This window comes from Podarcis tiliguerta (genome assembly GCF_965153285.1).
Source record: "Podarcis tiliguerta genome assembly, chromosome: 10".
Lineage (NCBI taxonomy): Eukaryota > Metazoa > Chordata > Lepidosauria > Squamata > Lacertidae > Podarcis > Podarcis tiliguerta.
The window spans coordinates 9127768-9143304 of record NC_139543.1 but is presented as its reverse complement, the minus strand read 5'-3'; the positions used below and the strand labels follow the sequence as shown (position 1 = coordinate 9143304).

Genomic DNA, 15537 nt, shown 5'->3' with positions numbered 1-15537 from the left:
TTCGTTACACCCATGTAAGGAATCCGAATAATTCACCATTATCCAGATAGTCTAATTTCCCACAAAGTAATAATAGTTTACTGGTGGTGGAAAGGGTTAAGTGCCTCCTTTCCCCTTCAATCTTCAAAGAGGAATGAGTTGCCAGAGGGGGTTTAGGAGAGGGGTTTATGTTCCATTGCAATTCACTGTGGGAATGCTGAAGTCTCTTTGATGGAAATAAAACCCCTTGTGTTGGCTTATAATTCTGAGAACAAAAAGGCCATTTTGTTAAATTGCACCAACATAAGTTGAACAGCACGACAACACATTTTTTTTGTATCCTATGTATTGAATTCCTCTCTACAAGAAAGCTGGTTTTGTTTATGGTAACTTGTTCTTTTAAATGGTTTTTAAGAAACTTGGCCAAGAGATGTGAATATTTAAATAACAGTATGTGCCCAAAGTATTAGCCCAACCCGAAGCTTCCCTTTCTTACATGTTCTTATGGGAAGTTTGAATATTTGTGGAAGAAACCTTGACAATAGACCACAATATCCAGACAATACCTTACAGGATTCCTGATTGATGGATCATTTGCATATGTTAAATTTGTGATGCCTTTTTGAAGGATGTGGCATTTTCCTATGGGCTTTACATTGCTGGGGGTCAAACTCCTGTCATTTTGGATGCTGGCAGCATGTGCCTTTTTAAAATCATTTCATTTCACCTGCAGCTGTGATGGAAAGGATTCTCCCAACTGTCTCATTCCATGTTAAAATGAAGCTTTTCAACACTAGTAGCTTCTAGTTTTCTTGTCCTGCCTGGCTATTTGGGGTCGACTAATGGAAAGTGCCAACTACCTATTGATTGTAAATTCTATTTCTGCTACACTAATAAGCGCGGTCCAGAGCCGTTCATATCCATGGGAGTTTTGTCATTGACCTTTGTGGGATGTAAAGTGCAATCATAGTGCAGACTGTTGGTCTTCAGACTGGTGGGACGGGACCTGCTGGTGGGTCAAAGGTTGATTTTAAGTGGGTCACAACAGTAGCCATACAACATACCATCATGCAAATATATTTCAATAAATTAAGAAACAAGGCTCCAAGGTCTGAAAACCTTGCAGACTACTGGTTTTTAGACTATAGTACAAATACTTTTGATGAGAAATAAAACAGCTAAACTTAACCAGTACTGCACTTTAAACCCTGTGGATTATCACTGACCCACATGTGGGGAGCAGAAGCAAGAAAGGGAGGAGAATTGGGAGTGTCAAGAACAGGGAAACACTCCCTTGTGTCAGTTCACTAATTCACATTTAATTTGCACGCATTTCACTTCTATTCCAACCTTCCTCCAAGGAATTCAGGGCAGCAAACATGAGCCTCACAGCAACTTTCTGGAGCAGGACAGGCTAAGGTGTAAGACAGGGACATTATGGTTAGATAGGGATTTGAATGCAGATCTCGCTGGCGTTGGCATGCACAGCTATGGAGTGTGATCTGGACATTCGCCCACCAAATAGATGGATAATCCCCGAGCTGCAGGAGTAGCAATTTTTCAGGAGAATTGGCATGGTTTTGTTCATTTGTAAAACCGCTGCCTTATTTGGTGGTTCCCCGCCCCTGGTTTGTGGTGTCTCCATTTATTTTTGTCTCTTTTCAGCTTGTGACTGTGATCAACGTGGCATCCAGACCCCACAATGCAACCGTACGACTGGGCAATGCATCTGTAACGCAGGGGTTGAGGGAACCCGTTGCGATAAGTGCACCCGAGGCTACTCTGGCACCTTCCCAGACTGTGCACCATGTCACCAGTGTTTTGCTCTCTGGGATGTCATCATTAGTGAGCTGACTAACAGGACACAGAGATTCCTGGAAAGAGCGAAAGCCCTGAAAATCACAGGGCTCAGTGGTCCTTACCGGCAGACACTCAGCTCTGTGGAGGAAAAACTGAATGAGATTAAAAGTATCATTGCTCAAAATCCTGCTGCCGAGCCTCTTAAGAACATTGGAAATCTATTTGAGGAAGCAGAGTAAGTGTGGCATAAAACACAAATAGTGTTCTTTCGCATTTGCTCAGACATGGGGAGTGGGGATCTTGTCATTCTGCAATTTTAATTAGACTTGTAAGCAGAAAGTAAAGAAAAAGAAGATTGGAACTGTGCCTTACAGTGATTATGGAAAATTTGAAGGAAACTGTGAAACAGCTTTTCAATTAACAAGGTGGCACACCTGTTCGTTCCTTATCTTCTCCCTGAGTATAGGATAGAGACTTCCGTTAAAATGAAGGAATGTGGGATGAGAAATGATGTGCTTGAAATGTTCAGCCTCTAGCAAATTGCTCCTTCCTGCCCCTTCTTTCAGTCTAAGGAAGGGAAACTGCAAGACTGATTTGGTTTCTTGATACCACCAGTTGTTTTTGTAGCCTTAATGACAATCGAGCAATTAAAGTAGCTTAACTGTATTAGGCAACTTAATTGGGTACAAATTAGGTAACTTAACTGTACCAACTTCTGTTAATGGATGATCATACAATCCTTTCAGGTTTTTAGTTTAACCTAACAGCTTGTGCACTTTCCCCTGCAGAACTTGGTCCTGCATAAGAAAAACCAAAATACATTACCCGTTTTAGTACTTCGCATGCATTTGGCACCAACCATTTCCCCTGGAGCGCTGTGCAATAATTTTCCCCCACTGCAGATGATAATTTAAGAATTAAGCGCTGTTGAACATGTTTAGACATAATTTATACCCACCCTGACTTGTACTTTTATCAGTTGCGAAGACCTGTTGTATATGGATGCCAAAAGAGAGGAACTGCAGTTTCAAAATCTCAGGCTTGGCAGACGACCACAGCACAATCTTGCCCAAGTGTTGTCTCGCAAGGGCTTTCAATGCCTTTTGTTTTCTGGCACTGTTATTCTTCAGGTGGTGCCAAATTATAAGCAAATCCTGTATGGATTAGCCTGTGTGAATCAACTTTTCCCCAGTATTATTATCAATGTGGTCTTGCTTTGGTTTACTCGCCTACCCTGTTTGTGAGTTTTGCTTGCCATAATATAGATCTTACTATTGGATCTTCTTTATTTTTCAGTTATGCAGTTTTAAGGCAATTTCCCAGAGCGTTAAAAATGCAAAACCAAAACAGTTGCCGTGCCCTAACAACTCCTTGGGACGCAGGTGGCGCTGTGGGTTAAGCCACAGAGCTTAGGACTTGCCATCAGAAGGATGGCAGTTCGAATCCCCATTGTTCGGTCCCTGCTCCTGCCCACCTAGTGGTTTGAAAGCACGGAAAGCACGTCAAAGTTCAAGTAGATAAATAGGTACCACTCCAGCGGGAAGGAAACCGGTGTTTCCGTGTGGTGCTCTGGTTCGCCAGAAGTGGCTTAGTCAGGCTGGCCACATGACCCAGAAGCTGTATGACGGCTCCCTCGGCCAATAAAGCGAGATGAGCGCCGCAACCCTAGAGTCAGCCACTACTGGACCTCATGGTCAGGGGTCCCTTTACCTTTACCTTTTAACAACTCCTTAATTCATATGCATCTTTGAAGAAAGAGTTCACTACATTGTCCCTTCCTTGCTAAACTGTTGTTGCATTTTAAAGCTATAATAAGCAGCAGCATTTGAAGACTGATTTTCCACATTCAGTTTTCATTTGCAGAACAAATCAGTCTCAAACAATGCATGATGGAGAGAGGTGTTCTTAATTCAGGGCCTAACTCTGACTACTTGCCCTTGTTGGTCCCACCCTAGGAACAAAAGAAGTCATGCTAGATCAGGCCAGAGGGCCATCTGGTCCTAGTTCTCACAGTGGCCAACAAGGTGCTTATGGGAAGCCTGCAAGTAAGAATTGAGTTGAACAACACACTCCCCAGCTGGTATTACCAGCAATTGGTATATGAATGCATACTCCCTTGGCCACTGGAAATATAATAGAGCCATCATGTCGCCCTACCCTAAAAATTTCTACTGAGCTTTTGCACAAAACATTTTCCACAGGCGTTTTCTTCATGTGAGGGTTAGGGAAAGTGGGTCCTGTTCCCTTTGCTATGTGTGCATTTGGTGTAACTGAGGATTACAGAAGAAGAACACAAATGCTGGGATAGTCTTTATAGTAGGGTTAAGGAGATTTCCCCCCCTTTTAAAGCAAGATACAGTGGTACCTTGGGTTACATACGCTTCAGGTTACACACTCCACTAACCCAGAAATAGTGCTTCAGGTTAAGAACTTTGCTTCAGGATAAGAACAGAAATCGGGCTTCAGCGGCATGGCGGCAGCAGCAGGAGACCCCATTGGCTAAAGTGGTGCTTCAGGTTAAGAACAGTTTCAGGTTAAGAACGGACCTCCGGAACGAATTAAGTACTTAACCCTAGGTACCACTGTAGCTTGCACAAATACATTAATATCTGTATTTGTTCGGAGGTTGTTCGGAGGTTGAGTCCACGCAGATAATGCGCATGCCCAAGGACTGATTCTCTAGGCTTGGCAACTTCCCTCAAAATGTTGTTTATGTTCATTATGATGAGTCCTACTTTGTGTTAAACGTGGAGGAAGTCTACAGCACAGCCAGCTTCCATTTTGTCTCATATTTTACAGAGTAAAATAATCTATTATGCATTGACCCTCCCACCCCTTAATCATAACTAGTTCGTCTGTGAAAGAGTCTGTGAAAAATAAATTAACAACCATTTGTTAACTATGTGGGATACAAAAGAAATTATGTATGGATTCTATGAGCCAATGCTGTGACCTATGCAGTTGGCAAAGTTCAAGCACATTACAGCAGACCTCTGGAATTCAGATTGAGTTAAATCTCACACAAAACAGCTGTTCTCTGAGCTCTTTGCTGCCTTGTGCTTATAAAATGTGATTTTGTTTTTAAGCCACAAATTCTGATTAATGAGTATTTTGAGTAGGGAAGTTGTAACAAACTCATTAACCACATTCTTGGAGTGAAAAGGAAGGAATTAACCTATCATTTGGATTTATTTATATTTTAAATTCAAGGCCAGTAGGTTTTTGTTTTGTAACAATAAATGTTGGTTCTGTTTGGTTCACAGGAAGTTAACAGCAGATGTTACAGAAAAGATAGCTGAAGTAGAAGAAAAAGTATCCAAGGTGGCCTCTGAAAGCAATACCACAGACACTCAACTGAGCACCCTGGAGGCAGATGCAAAGAGCCTAGACAATGTTGTGAAAGAGCTTGCAGAGCAACTAGAATTCATAAAAATATCTGATGTTCGGGGTCAGTGTTTGCATGCTTGTGTTTTGGGAATAAGTTTAATTAGGGGGGGAGGAATCCAACCAAAATTAAGTGCTTTGAATTATCATTTATTTCAGAGCAACAAAATTAAGTTTGTGCTTAATACGCCCAGTCAATTATATGTGCATAACGATGGCTGTAGCATGCCTTTCATTTTCTTGGAAAAGCATGCAGAGATCTTGGGTCTGTTGACTTCCAGGGTAATTACACCCAGTACATAGGGCTGCTTCTCATGTTACAATTTCAAATGAGGCCAGCCAGAATACTCAATAATCATCACATTGGATTTTTGCAGGAGCCTTGGACAGCATCACCCAGTATTTCCAGAAGTCCCTGGATGCTGAAAGGAGAGCCAATGCCTCAACTCTTCTTCCTGGTAGTGTAGTAGAGCAGTCAGCTGAGATGCGCCTAGAGGTGGAGAGCTTGATGAATGAGACTGAGGCCAGCTTCAAGGCTAAGCAAGAAGAGCAGTCACGCCTCTTGGATGAACTTGCAGGCAAGCTCCAAAGTCTGGATCTTGCAGAAGTGTCTGAGAAGGTAAAGTGCAGAGCCTTTGGTAAAAGGGCCAGTGACTGCAGAAAAGGGCCAGAGAATGGTCATCAAACAAGAAGAGCTAAAAGACAGGAGCAGCATTGAATATGCTGCATGTAAATGGAAAAGTGTGAGAGCTGCAGTGGGCACATTGCAATGGATTACAGAGGCTAATGTGCTCTTTTACAGACACATTACAAATGAGGCACATTTATAGAAAACTAAAGCCCTATTTAGGCAGTCACCTTCATGTATGGTGTAACAGGGCGAGAGGGGCTGATTCCATCCACCCATGCATTGGGTGCTGAAGTGTGGAAGGGGGCAATAAAATCCTTCCTGCATAACAAGAGTCCATAAATGAGAAGAGAGTGTAACTGGGCAACCGCTTTCTGGAACAAAAAGGAATGAGAATTTACACCTTCGGACCATTCAGTAATGATTGGAACGAAGTACAGTAGATAGCTTTAAAAAAAGAAGGGACCAATGTTTTCCATAAGAAGGGAGTTTTGGGTTACATAAACTGGCTTGAGAATATCTAATAAAAGTTCATTTTTTTCAGTTACTGGAAGTTAGTAAGGACATAAGATGAGCCTGTTGGTTCAGGCCAATGACCCATCTAGGCCAGCATCCTGTTCTCAGTGGCTGACCAGATGCATGTGCAAGTTGAACATGAGTGCAACAGCTGAAATCTGACCACCTGGTAATCAGAAGCACAGTATCTCTAACGATGGAGGTAGAACATAGCTATTATGGCTGCTAGCAATTGATAGCCTTGTCCTCCACGAATTTGCCTGATCCTCTTTTAAAGCCATCCAGTTTGAGGACCATCATTGCCACCTGTTCCATAGTTTAGCTGTTTGCTGAGTGAAGAAGCACTTTCTTTTATCTGTTCTGAATCTTCCACTGTTCAGCTTCATTGGATTCTTTACCCACTTTCTCCATGCTATGCAGAATTTCTTAAAATTCTCTAAACTCAAAAGTCCGAAGAAGCTGCAACCTTTCCTCATCGTCATTCCACCCCTTAATCATTTTGGTTTCCCTTTTCTGAACCATTTGGAACTCTACAATATCATTTTCTTGAGACTGTGCACTGTACCTGACAAGATAGCTAACCTAGGTAAATGGAGAGGCTGCTCTGTCTAGCAGCCTCATGCACCCACCCTGGTTTTAAGAAAATGCTAACCTTTCACTTTTGTTCATTCTTTCTTGGGGTTGCCCAAAGGCAACTGCTGTTGTCAAAATTCTGCTGTCAGTTATAATTAAAAGTAACATACTGTAGGCATAAGGTGGGCTAATCACTTCCCTAAAGCAAACTAGTGTGGCCAAGGAACCGCTCTCCCAAGGTGGAATAATTTCATGCTAACCCCTTCTCCTTTTCAAATGGGAATACTAAACTGTATTGAAATCTGATAGCCATGAAAGAAAACTGCACATGCAAATCCTGGTTACATGCATCTCAAAGCCCAATACAAACACTGAGGGGGCATAATTATTCACTGCCGAGCTGGAGCAATGCCCCATGAGGAAAGGTCACCATGCTTGGGGCTTTTGTGTTTAGAAAAACAGGCCAGTACAGAAAGGAGCATCATAGAGGCGAAGAGAGTAGCAGGAGAATAAACATTTTCTAACAGCCTTTGTGTTCTCGATGGGGCTCTGGAAATTTGTCAAGCTGCAACTAATAGGATAGGGCTTTAGGGAGCTGGCTCGGAAATTTGTTTGGAAAGGGTGATAACCTCACCGCCACCCCACTCTTTCCTCTGTCTAATCCTGTCTGCTGCAGACGTGCGGAACTCCCCTCGGGGCTTCCTGTGCTGATTCAGAATGTGGTGGCCTGAGCTGCCGCACAGAAGATGGAAAAAGGAAATGTGGAGGACCAGGCTGTGATGGGTTGGTTACTGTGGCCCACAATACCTGGCAGAAGGCGATGGATTTCGACAGAGACATACTCAGCGCTTTGGCAGAAGTTGAACAGCTCTCCAGAAAGGTGATTTTATTATTGACTGTTATTTTTAAAAGGTAGATCAACCAGAATGAATTTTAGAATAGCAATAAAAAGCTTAATCGGCAGATTGTGCAAGTCTGGACAATTGCAAACAAAACTTCTCCCCAAAATAATTGGTTCTTTACAGTTTGCATGATCCTGCTAAGTACCCTCATTAAAGAAAAAGGTCTGGCTTAAATAGAGATTCCTATGAGTACTACACATAGCATCTTGGGCTGTTTAAAATATTGTTGTGTTTACATCAATTTAAGAGTGTTCTCTGGCTTTTATGAGAGTCGCTCTCACACAGCTTCAGTGCTGACGAATTGCTTTCTCAGTGTCTCTTCTTTTTATCCCTGAGCATTTTTTAAGATTGTCAGGAATAGAAAATAATGGCCCATTTATTTCACTTAGGTCTCAGAGGCAAAACAGAGAGCAGACGAAGCAAAACAGAATGCACAAGAGGTTCTCCTAAAAACCAACGCCACCAAAGAGCAAGTGGACCGGAGCAACAAGGATCTGCGGAATCTTATTAAACAAATCAGAGAATTTCTGATGAGTAAGTCTTGTTTTAATATAGTTAGCCTGCTGTTTCGGGACTGTTGTGAATAAGCGCTTCCTCTTCTTAACCTAGTATTTTAATTATGCACGTTTATTCAATTGCATGTACTTATATGAGACATTCCAAAGTCATGGGTAAACAAAAGGGTTTTCACTTTGTGCCTAGATTAAATCATTGCAGCAGTTTTTTGGGGGGAATCCCGTAGTATCTTTCCCATTCAAGCCCCTCTCTCTTCCTTGGGACCATGTCCTCCTTTCCTAAGTTCCCATGCTTCCCTGTTGCTGCTGGACAGGCAGACCAAGCCTGCTTTGGGTGTGCTTCTACTTCCTGTTCTAGCCAATAGCTTTATGACTACCCCATTCAATTCTGCCATCAGGACAGCTCAGCTAATCACTGCTAGTGACTTCACTCCTTCCGCTCCAACCCTTACTGTGTTACCATCCAAAAGTGTACTGATGATTTGAACATCCTCTAAAGGCAGGAAACTGCGATGGGGCAACACTAAGAACTGCTTTTCCTCACATTCCACGATCAGTACACTTAGTGCTGAAGTGACTTTATTCATGGTACTTTGTGCACTGAGAACCTGGATCAAAGTATTTCGGTTTTTCTAGGAGGAAAGTAGTTTGCAGAGTACAGATATAAATCCACCCACAAAGATTTAACTAGTGGCAACAAAGAGCAGTAAAATCATTATTCTTTGAAGAAGTTGGAATACGCTGCTCCCTTTTAACAGCATCCAAGATTGCTGGCCCAGAACATATGGAACAGCTTATATAACTGCTTCAGCTCATCACACCAGCCTGATTAACTGCGTAGCATCACTCCTGGGATGCGGGTGGCGCTGTGGGTTAAACCACAGAGCCTAGGACTTGCCGATCAGAAGGTTGGTGGTTCGAATCCCTGCGACGGGGTGAGCTCCTGTTGCTCGGTCCCTGCTCCTGCCAACCTAGCAGTTCGAAAGCATGTCAAAGCGCAAGTACATAAATAGGTACCGCTCTGGCAGGAAGGTAAACGGTGTTTCCGTGCGCTGCTCTGGTTCACCAGCAGCGGCTTAGTCATGCTGGCCACATAACCCGGAAGTTGTACGCCAGCTCCCTCGGCCAATAAAGCGAGATGAGCGCCGCAACCCCAGAGTCGGCCACGACTTAACCTAACGGTCAGGGGTCCCTTTACCTTTACCTTTTTATCACTCCTGTACAGGCAAAAAAATGGCTATGCAACACGATAAGACGCTCACTTTTAGTGGCTATATATATATATGCGCAGAAACAGGATTTTTATCTGCTCCATGCAGTGTTGCATGCACATACACTCTCTCTCTTGACTTCTTCATCCATATAAGTCATAGAATGCATGAGCACCTTTCGTTATATAAGCTACAATGTTACATCAAATGATCAGAGATTGAAGTAAGTTGAATGCAGGATGGAACGACCTGCATAATTTTAGCTCTCCATATTACTCAAAAGTAATTTTGTCACTGACAGAAAGTTCATTACACTTGCTATGATACATTATTGATCAGAATCCACCACATGCCTGAGGCCGTCATTTATTTTTGATGTTACTTCCATCTGCCATTGCCCTTTGGCAAGAATTCCTTCCCAATACTCAACTGCCTGATCAGATGCGAGATTCTTAAGACGTCTTAGAAATTGATCAAAGCTGAAGCACTTCCAAAGAGTGTGGACTTTTATACCTTTTTTTAATTATAAATATGTGCCACCTGGCTCCTGTTTTTTCTTGGCTTTATAGGAAATAAAACATGATGAGGAAGGGAGCCATCTCACTCACTGTTTCTGTTTACCATTTCTACAGAAGACAGTGCTGATCTGGACAGCATTGAGGCAGTTGCTAATGAAGTGCTCAACATGGAGATGCCCAGCACACCTGAGCAGTTACAAACACTTGCAGATAATATTCGTGAACGGGTGGAGAGCCTTTCGGATGTTGAGACTGTCCTACAACAGAGTGCCGGAGACATAGCAAGGGCAAAAACGCTGTTAGATGAAGCTAAAAAAGCCAGGTACCATTTTTTTACTCCCTCTTGCTCTGAAACAGACTGTCTTTTTTACCTTTCAGCAGAATCCTAGGAGACTATATTTGTGCCCTGAAAAGCGTTCAGTATTTAATAAGCATGTTGAGAAACTGGGAGTAAGTTTAGCCTGTTGCATATTCTTTGAAAAGGCCAACCCAAAAGAATCCTTTTTAAGGAGAGCCTGTTTAACACAGTCCTTTTGTAATTAATTTCCATTCCACAGTAAAAGTGCAACAGATGTCAAAGTCACTGCAGACATGGTGAAAGAAGCTCTGGAAGAAGCCGAAAAAGCCCAAGATGCAGCTGAAAAGGCCATCAAACTAGCAGATGAAGACATCCAAGGAACACAAGACCTACTTACCTCTGTGAGTTTCAATCACCTAAATCTGCTTTTGGAAACAGAGTTATGGCCATGTATGTTCTCATGCTGTTCTACTTTTGTACAGGATACACAATAATCTTATCTTCTGGTTCATTCTATTATCACCTAATACTATCTGTTCCTTAAACCAGTGTTTCAATATAGCTAGGCTTTGTCTAGAAAAGCACAGAAACTGAGAAAACAAAAACAGCAGATGGTTGATGGCTGATTTGGGGTGGGATGAACAAGAAGCGAAAAATCCGTTCACCACCCTTTGTACAAAAGCAGTGGAGGTAGAATGGAAGAAAGCCTTTGTTGCTAATGTACTGGCCCTGTTACATGCCACAAGCACCCTGATACGGAGCCACAAGCATTAATCACTTGCATCCAGGTTGTTTGTCTTGCTGCCTCGATAATCTGATCTTCCTTTGATATCATAGCAGAGGAAATGCAAAGGTGGTCAGAAGGGGTTCCAAGAGGCTCCTGTGTCAGTGATCTGTGTTGGCAGTCGGGTCCAGAGACAGAAAAGGCAATCAGTAGGAAAGAAATCAGTGAAAAACTCTGGCAACCAATTGGTTGAACCATTATGACTTGCCCATCTGCATCCTGAATTAAGATTGCAATTCAGGTTTTTACCCCATATGATGGATGGTCTCAACATAGCAAACTTTCAATACTCCCCTTATATCAGGTTGTACATCACAGCTGTTGGTTTAGGCAGGGAGTTGCTGGAAATATTAGGGATGCGGGTGGCACTGTGGGTTAAACCACAGAGCCTAGGGCTTGCCGATCAGAAGGTCGGCAGTTTGAATCCCCGTGACGGGGTGAGCTCCCATTGCTCGGTCCCTGCTCCTGCCAACCTAGCAGTTCGAAAGCACGAAGTGCAAGTAGATAAATAGGTACCGCTCCGGCGGGAAGGTAAACTGCATTTCTGTGCGCTGTTCTGGTTTGCCGGAAATGGCTTAGTCATGTTGGCCACATGACCCAGAACCTGTATGCCGGCTCCCTCGGCCAGTAAAGCGATATGAGCGCTGCAACCCCCGAGTCATCTGCGACTGGACCTAATGGTCAGGGGTCCCTTTACCTTTTGCTGGAAATAGGGCATTTTTTAAAACCATGACAGCAGCAAAACAACTCTCCACCCCTTAAATTACTCTGCTGAAATAAAGCTTGGGTAACAGAGAGTGGATTTTTGTGTGGAAGGATTGGTGAACTGTAGTCTCAAACATTTTTAATTCTTAGTGTGCCTTTTGCCCCAGGCTGATTGAAATACCTTGGGCTTATAGTAAAATAAAAACTGTAGGTCCTGCAAGCGTGGTGCCTGCCCTGCCTAGATGAGAATTGCACTTAGGCCTATCTTGCTACTACTTCTTTCACCCAGCTAAGCCAGAGCTTTCCAAACTTTTCATGTTGGTGAGACACTTTCTCGACATGCATCACTTCTCGACATAGTAATTCAGTTTCACTAGAAAACACAAGCTTAAACTAACCCCTTTCTAGCCCCGGGAGGAACATTAATGCGACACACCTACACACTGCAGCCGAAGCACTAATGTGTTGTGACACAGAGTTTGGAAAGCTCTGAACTAGATAGACCTTGGTATATGGCAGATTGGTAGCCATGCCCTTGCTCAAATCATAGGATCTCTCTCTTTTCTTCGTAAGCTGGATTTAGTAATTAGCTGAATGAGTGATTTACTACTGAATTTGATTTGGGACATTGTTAACAGGCAGCAAAGCTACCATCTACATTCCCTTCCCCTGAAACCCCTCCTTCCTCCAATTGTTTTGCTCACAATTCAGTGCACGAAAAGGTAGCACAGCAACTTAACTCAATAGGGTTTAAGCATCTAACTGAAGTTAGTTCAAAGACTGTAATGGAGGGGGTCACAGCACAACAGTGGAGCATCAGTTTTGCATGCAGATGATCCCAACTTCTATTCCCAAGCAGTGTCTCATGGAAGTGTTCTGTATAGAGCAGGCATAGGCAAACTCAGCCCTCCAGATGTTTTGGGACTACAACTCCCATCATCCCTGACCACTAGTTCTGTTAGATAGGGATTATGGGAGTTGTAGTCTCAAAACATATGGAGGGCCGCCTATGCCTGGGGAAAAGAAGAGGAAAAGCATAAGCTTGCCACAACACAGAGACTTAACGTTTGGAAAACTTTGTAAGCTGAACAAGTATGTCGTTAAAGTACTGTGGTTTGGGAAGAAATTTGTGCATCATGTTCTCATTTGCAATGCTAGATTGAATCTGAAACTGCAGCTTCGGAAGAAACTCTGAACAACGCCACTCTGCGCATTGCTGAGCTAGAGAAGAACGTGGAAGTGCTTCGACAAAAGACTGCTACAAACATAGAGGACATTAGAGCAGCCGAAGAAACCGTTGCGACTGTGAATCAAAGTACCACAGATATCAAAAGAGTAAGGCTCTCCATTTGAAATTACTTTCTATGTTCTCAAGAAACAAAGGCATTTTCTTAGGTACCAGCTTGTGTTGTCTGCTTTGCCCTTGAATTTGTAAGTAAAATCAGGCCTGGCCAGAGATACTATCAGTTTGGCCATAACACAATGCAAACCATCAGACTGTAAAAAGCATGTGCCATTTTAACTGTTGTGTGAAGTGCATCTCGCTATCCTGTGGAACTGAATGAGGTTTTCTTGAGGCAGGAATCTGACATTCCATTTTCAGTGGTGGTTAAAAGTGCTTCACATCTTGAGAGCACACAAAACCTTATGCAGTGGTGAGCTATGGATTCTTGCTTGCATGGCTGTTGGGATTGTGTAGGAGTAATTCCTGGGGCGGGACGCGGGTGGTGCTGTGGGTTAAAGCCTCAGTGCCTAGGGCTTGCCGATCGAAAGGTCGGCGGTTCGAATCCCCGCCGTGGGGTGCGCTCCCGTTGCTCGGTCCCAGCGCCTGCCAACCTAGCAGTTCGAAAGCACCCCTGGGTGCAAGTAGATAAATAGGGACCGCTTACTAGCGGGAAGGTAAGCGGCGTTCTGTGTGCGGCTCTGGCTCGCCAGAGCAGCGATGTCACGCTGGCCACGTGACCCGGAAGTGTCTTCGGACAGCGCTGGCCCCCCGCCTCTTGAGTGAGATGGGCGCACAACCCTAGAGTCTGTCAAGACTGGCCCGTACGGGCAGGGGTACCTTTAATTCCTGGGGCAGGGAGCTAGCTAAACCAGGCACAACTCAGTTGAGTCCACTTACTAAGATGGCTGGAAGCCACATCTAGTTACATGCTTCACCTCAAGAGCATAGCAAGAACAGCAAAGAATTGTTCCTGCTACGAAGGCTCCAGATTTTCTGGCCATGTGTATGGGTGATGTAAGACAGTAGTAAAGAAGCTTCACTTTGTAGGCTTAATTAGGCCCACTAGGCCTATTTGACTGAAGCCATGCCCACCATTCAACACCTTACTTTCTGTAACATCAGGCTCAGAACTGTGCAGTCCCTGGTACCAATTGCATTCGGCACTTTTCTGATGCCCTGCGGCAACAAAATAAGGTGCTAAAATTGAAAAAGGCATTGAATTAGAGCTACAGAGAAAGTATTGGAACCGTGGAGTATGCTCTGAAATCTTCGTTTGAAGGTGTACCACTTGATAAGCCACCCACCTGTCAAAGTTGACTCTGGAGGTTGGGCACAGCCCCATTTTGGGATCTGAGGCAAAGCACTATATGGTGTTCCCCTTTCCCGTCAAGGAAGAGGTGGTAATGAAGATCTACATCAGGAACAAGGGAATCTTCTGCCACTATGGATCCTGATGTCTGAGGCTGTCACCTCACCTTGCCTCATGGGGGGCTGGCCTGAGGATGGGGCAGTTCTGGATCCGTCTCACCCGCTGGATCCAGCGCCTCACACCAATGTAATGCAATGGCTTATGAAAACACCTGCTTGCAGGATTGAATAGTAGTTTATTTCTATTTAAAAACATTGTCAAACATTGTCTGTTGAAGGAAGTATTGTTCCATTCTTAAAATTGGAAGTCAGCTGCTGTCAATAAGGGAGCAGGACCTTTATTTTCATTTCCAAAAAGAGCATGGAAACTAGTGCATGTATCTACTCCAGCTGTGACCCATTTTTAAAGGCTGGGAACAACAAACCACAGGTTTTTTTTCCTTCTCATGGGGTAAAGAGAGTAGAGGGGAAGGGATGCTTTGAACGGTACTGAAAGAGAGGTCCATTTCCACGGACTCAGGATGTGTGTGGTCTCTGCTCAGTAGATCCTTGTTATGAGTGAAATTAGGACGTCAAACAAAGAATGTGTTCCATTTCTGTGTTCTGAGTAATACTGCCACCTTGTGTCTCAAATCGCAGGTACTAGATAACGATGTGGACGACAAGTATAGGACAGTAGAAAGCTTAATTGCCAAGAAGTCAAGCGAGTCTGCAGCTGCCAGGAAGAAAGCAGAGGCACTACAGAATGAAGCTAAAACCCTGCTAGAACAAGCAAACAGCAAACTTCAGCAGCTCAAGGGTAAAGTCCAATATGGAAAAGGGGGTTGAATATTTCTTTAGAACTGCCATATGTTCTCAGTTACAGCTGAGCACTCCTTCCCCACCTCCTAAGCCCATTTCCGCAGCACCGTGATGTAAAACATCATCATCATCAAATACAGCTGTTTCTCCTTTTTATTGGAAGCTTCTCACATTCTGTAAAGACAAATAACTGGGTACAATGGGGTTTGACTTCTTTCCAATTCCACCTTTACTTTGGGCTTTCAAACTACCCAACATGTAGTGTTTGCTGTTGGAATAACCTGACTCTTGTGTGTGTGTCTCTCCCCCCCCCCCCTCGTCCCCGTTTTT

At 43.6% G+C, this 15537-nt stretch overlaps 1 protein-coding gene across 4 annotated transcripts in view; it reads left to right on the top strand.

Moving 5' to 3' along the window:
* The window catches only part of LAMB1 (laminin subunit beta 1), a 58715-nt gene that overhangs the window by 42429 nt on the left and 749 nt on the right, over nucleotides 1–15537 (top strand). For all 4 annotated transcript variants that reach the window (XM_083399281.1, XM_083399282.1, XM_083399280.1 and 1 more), the window contains 9 exons: nucleotides 1645–2014; nucleotides 5043–5227; nucleotides 5541–5782; nucleotides 7557–7760; nucleotides 8172–8316; nucleotides 10141–10348; nucleotides 10584–10725; nucleotides 12972–13148; nucleotides 15046–15205. In XM_083399281.1, coding sequence (XP_083255407.1) covers nucleotides 1645–2014; nucleotides 5043–5227; nucleotides 5541–5782; nucleotides 7557–7760; nucleotides 8172–8316; nucleotides 10141–10348; nucleotides 10584–10725; nucleotides 12972–13148; nucleotides 15046–15205 — 1833 coding nt within the window. The remainder of the gene's footprint in view (nucleotides 1–1644; nucleotides 2015–5042; nucleotides 5228–5540; nucleotides 5783–7556; nucleotides 7761–8171; nucleotides 8317–10140; nucleotides 10349–10583; nucleotides 10726–12971; nucleotides 13149–15045; nucleotides 15206–15537) is intronic.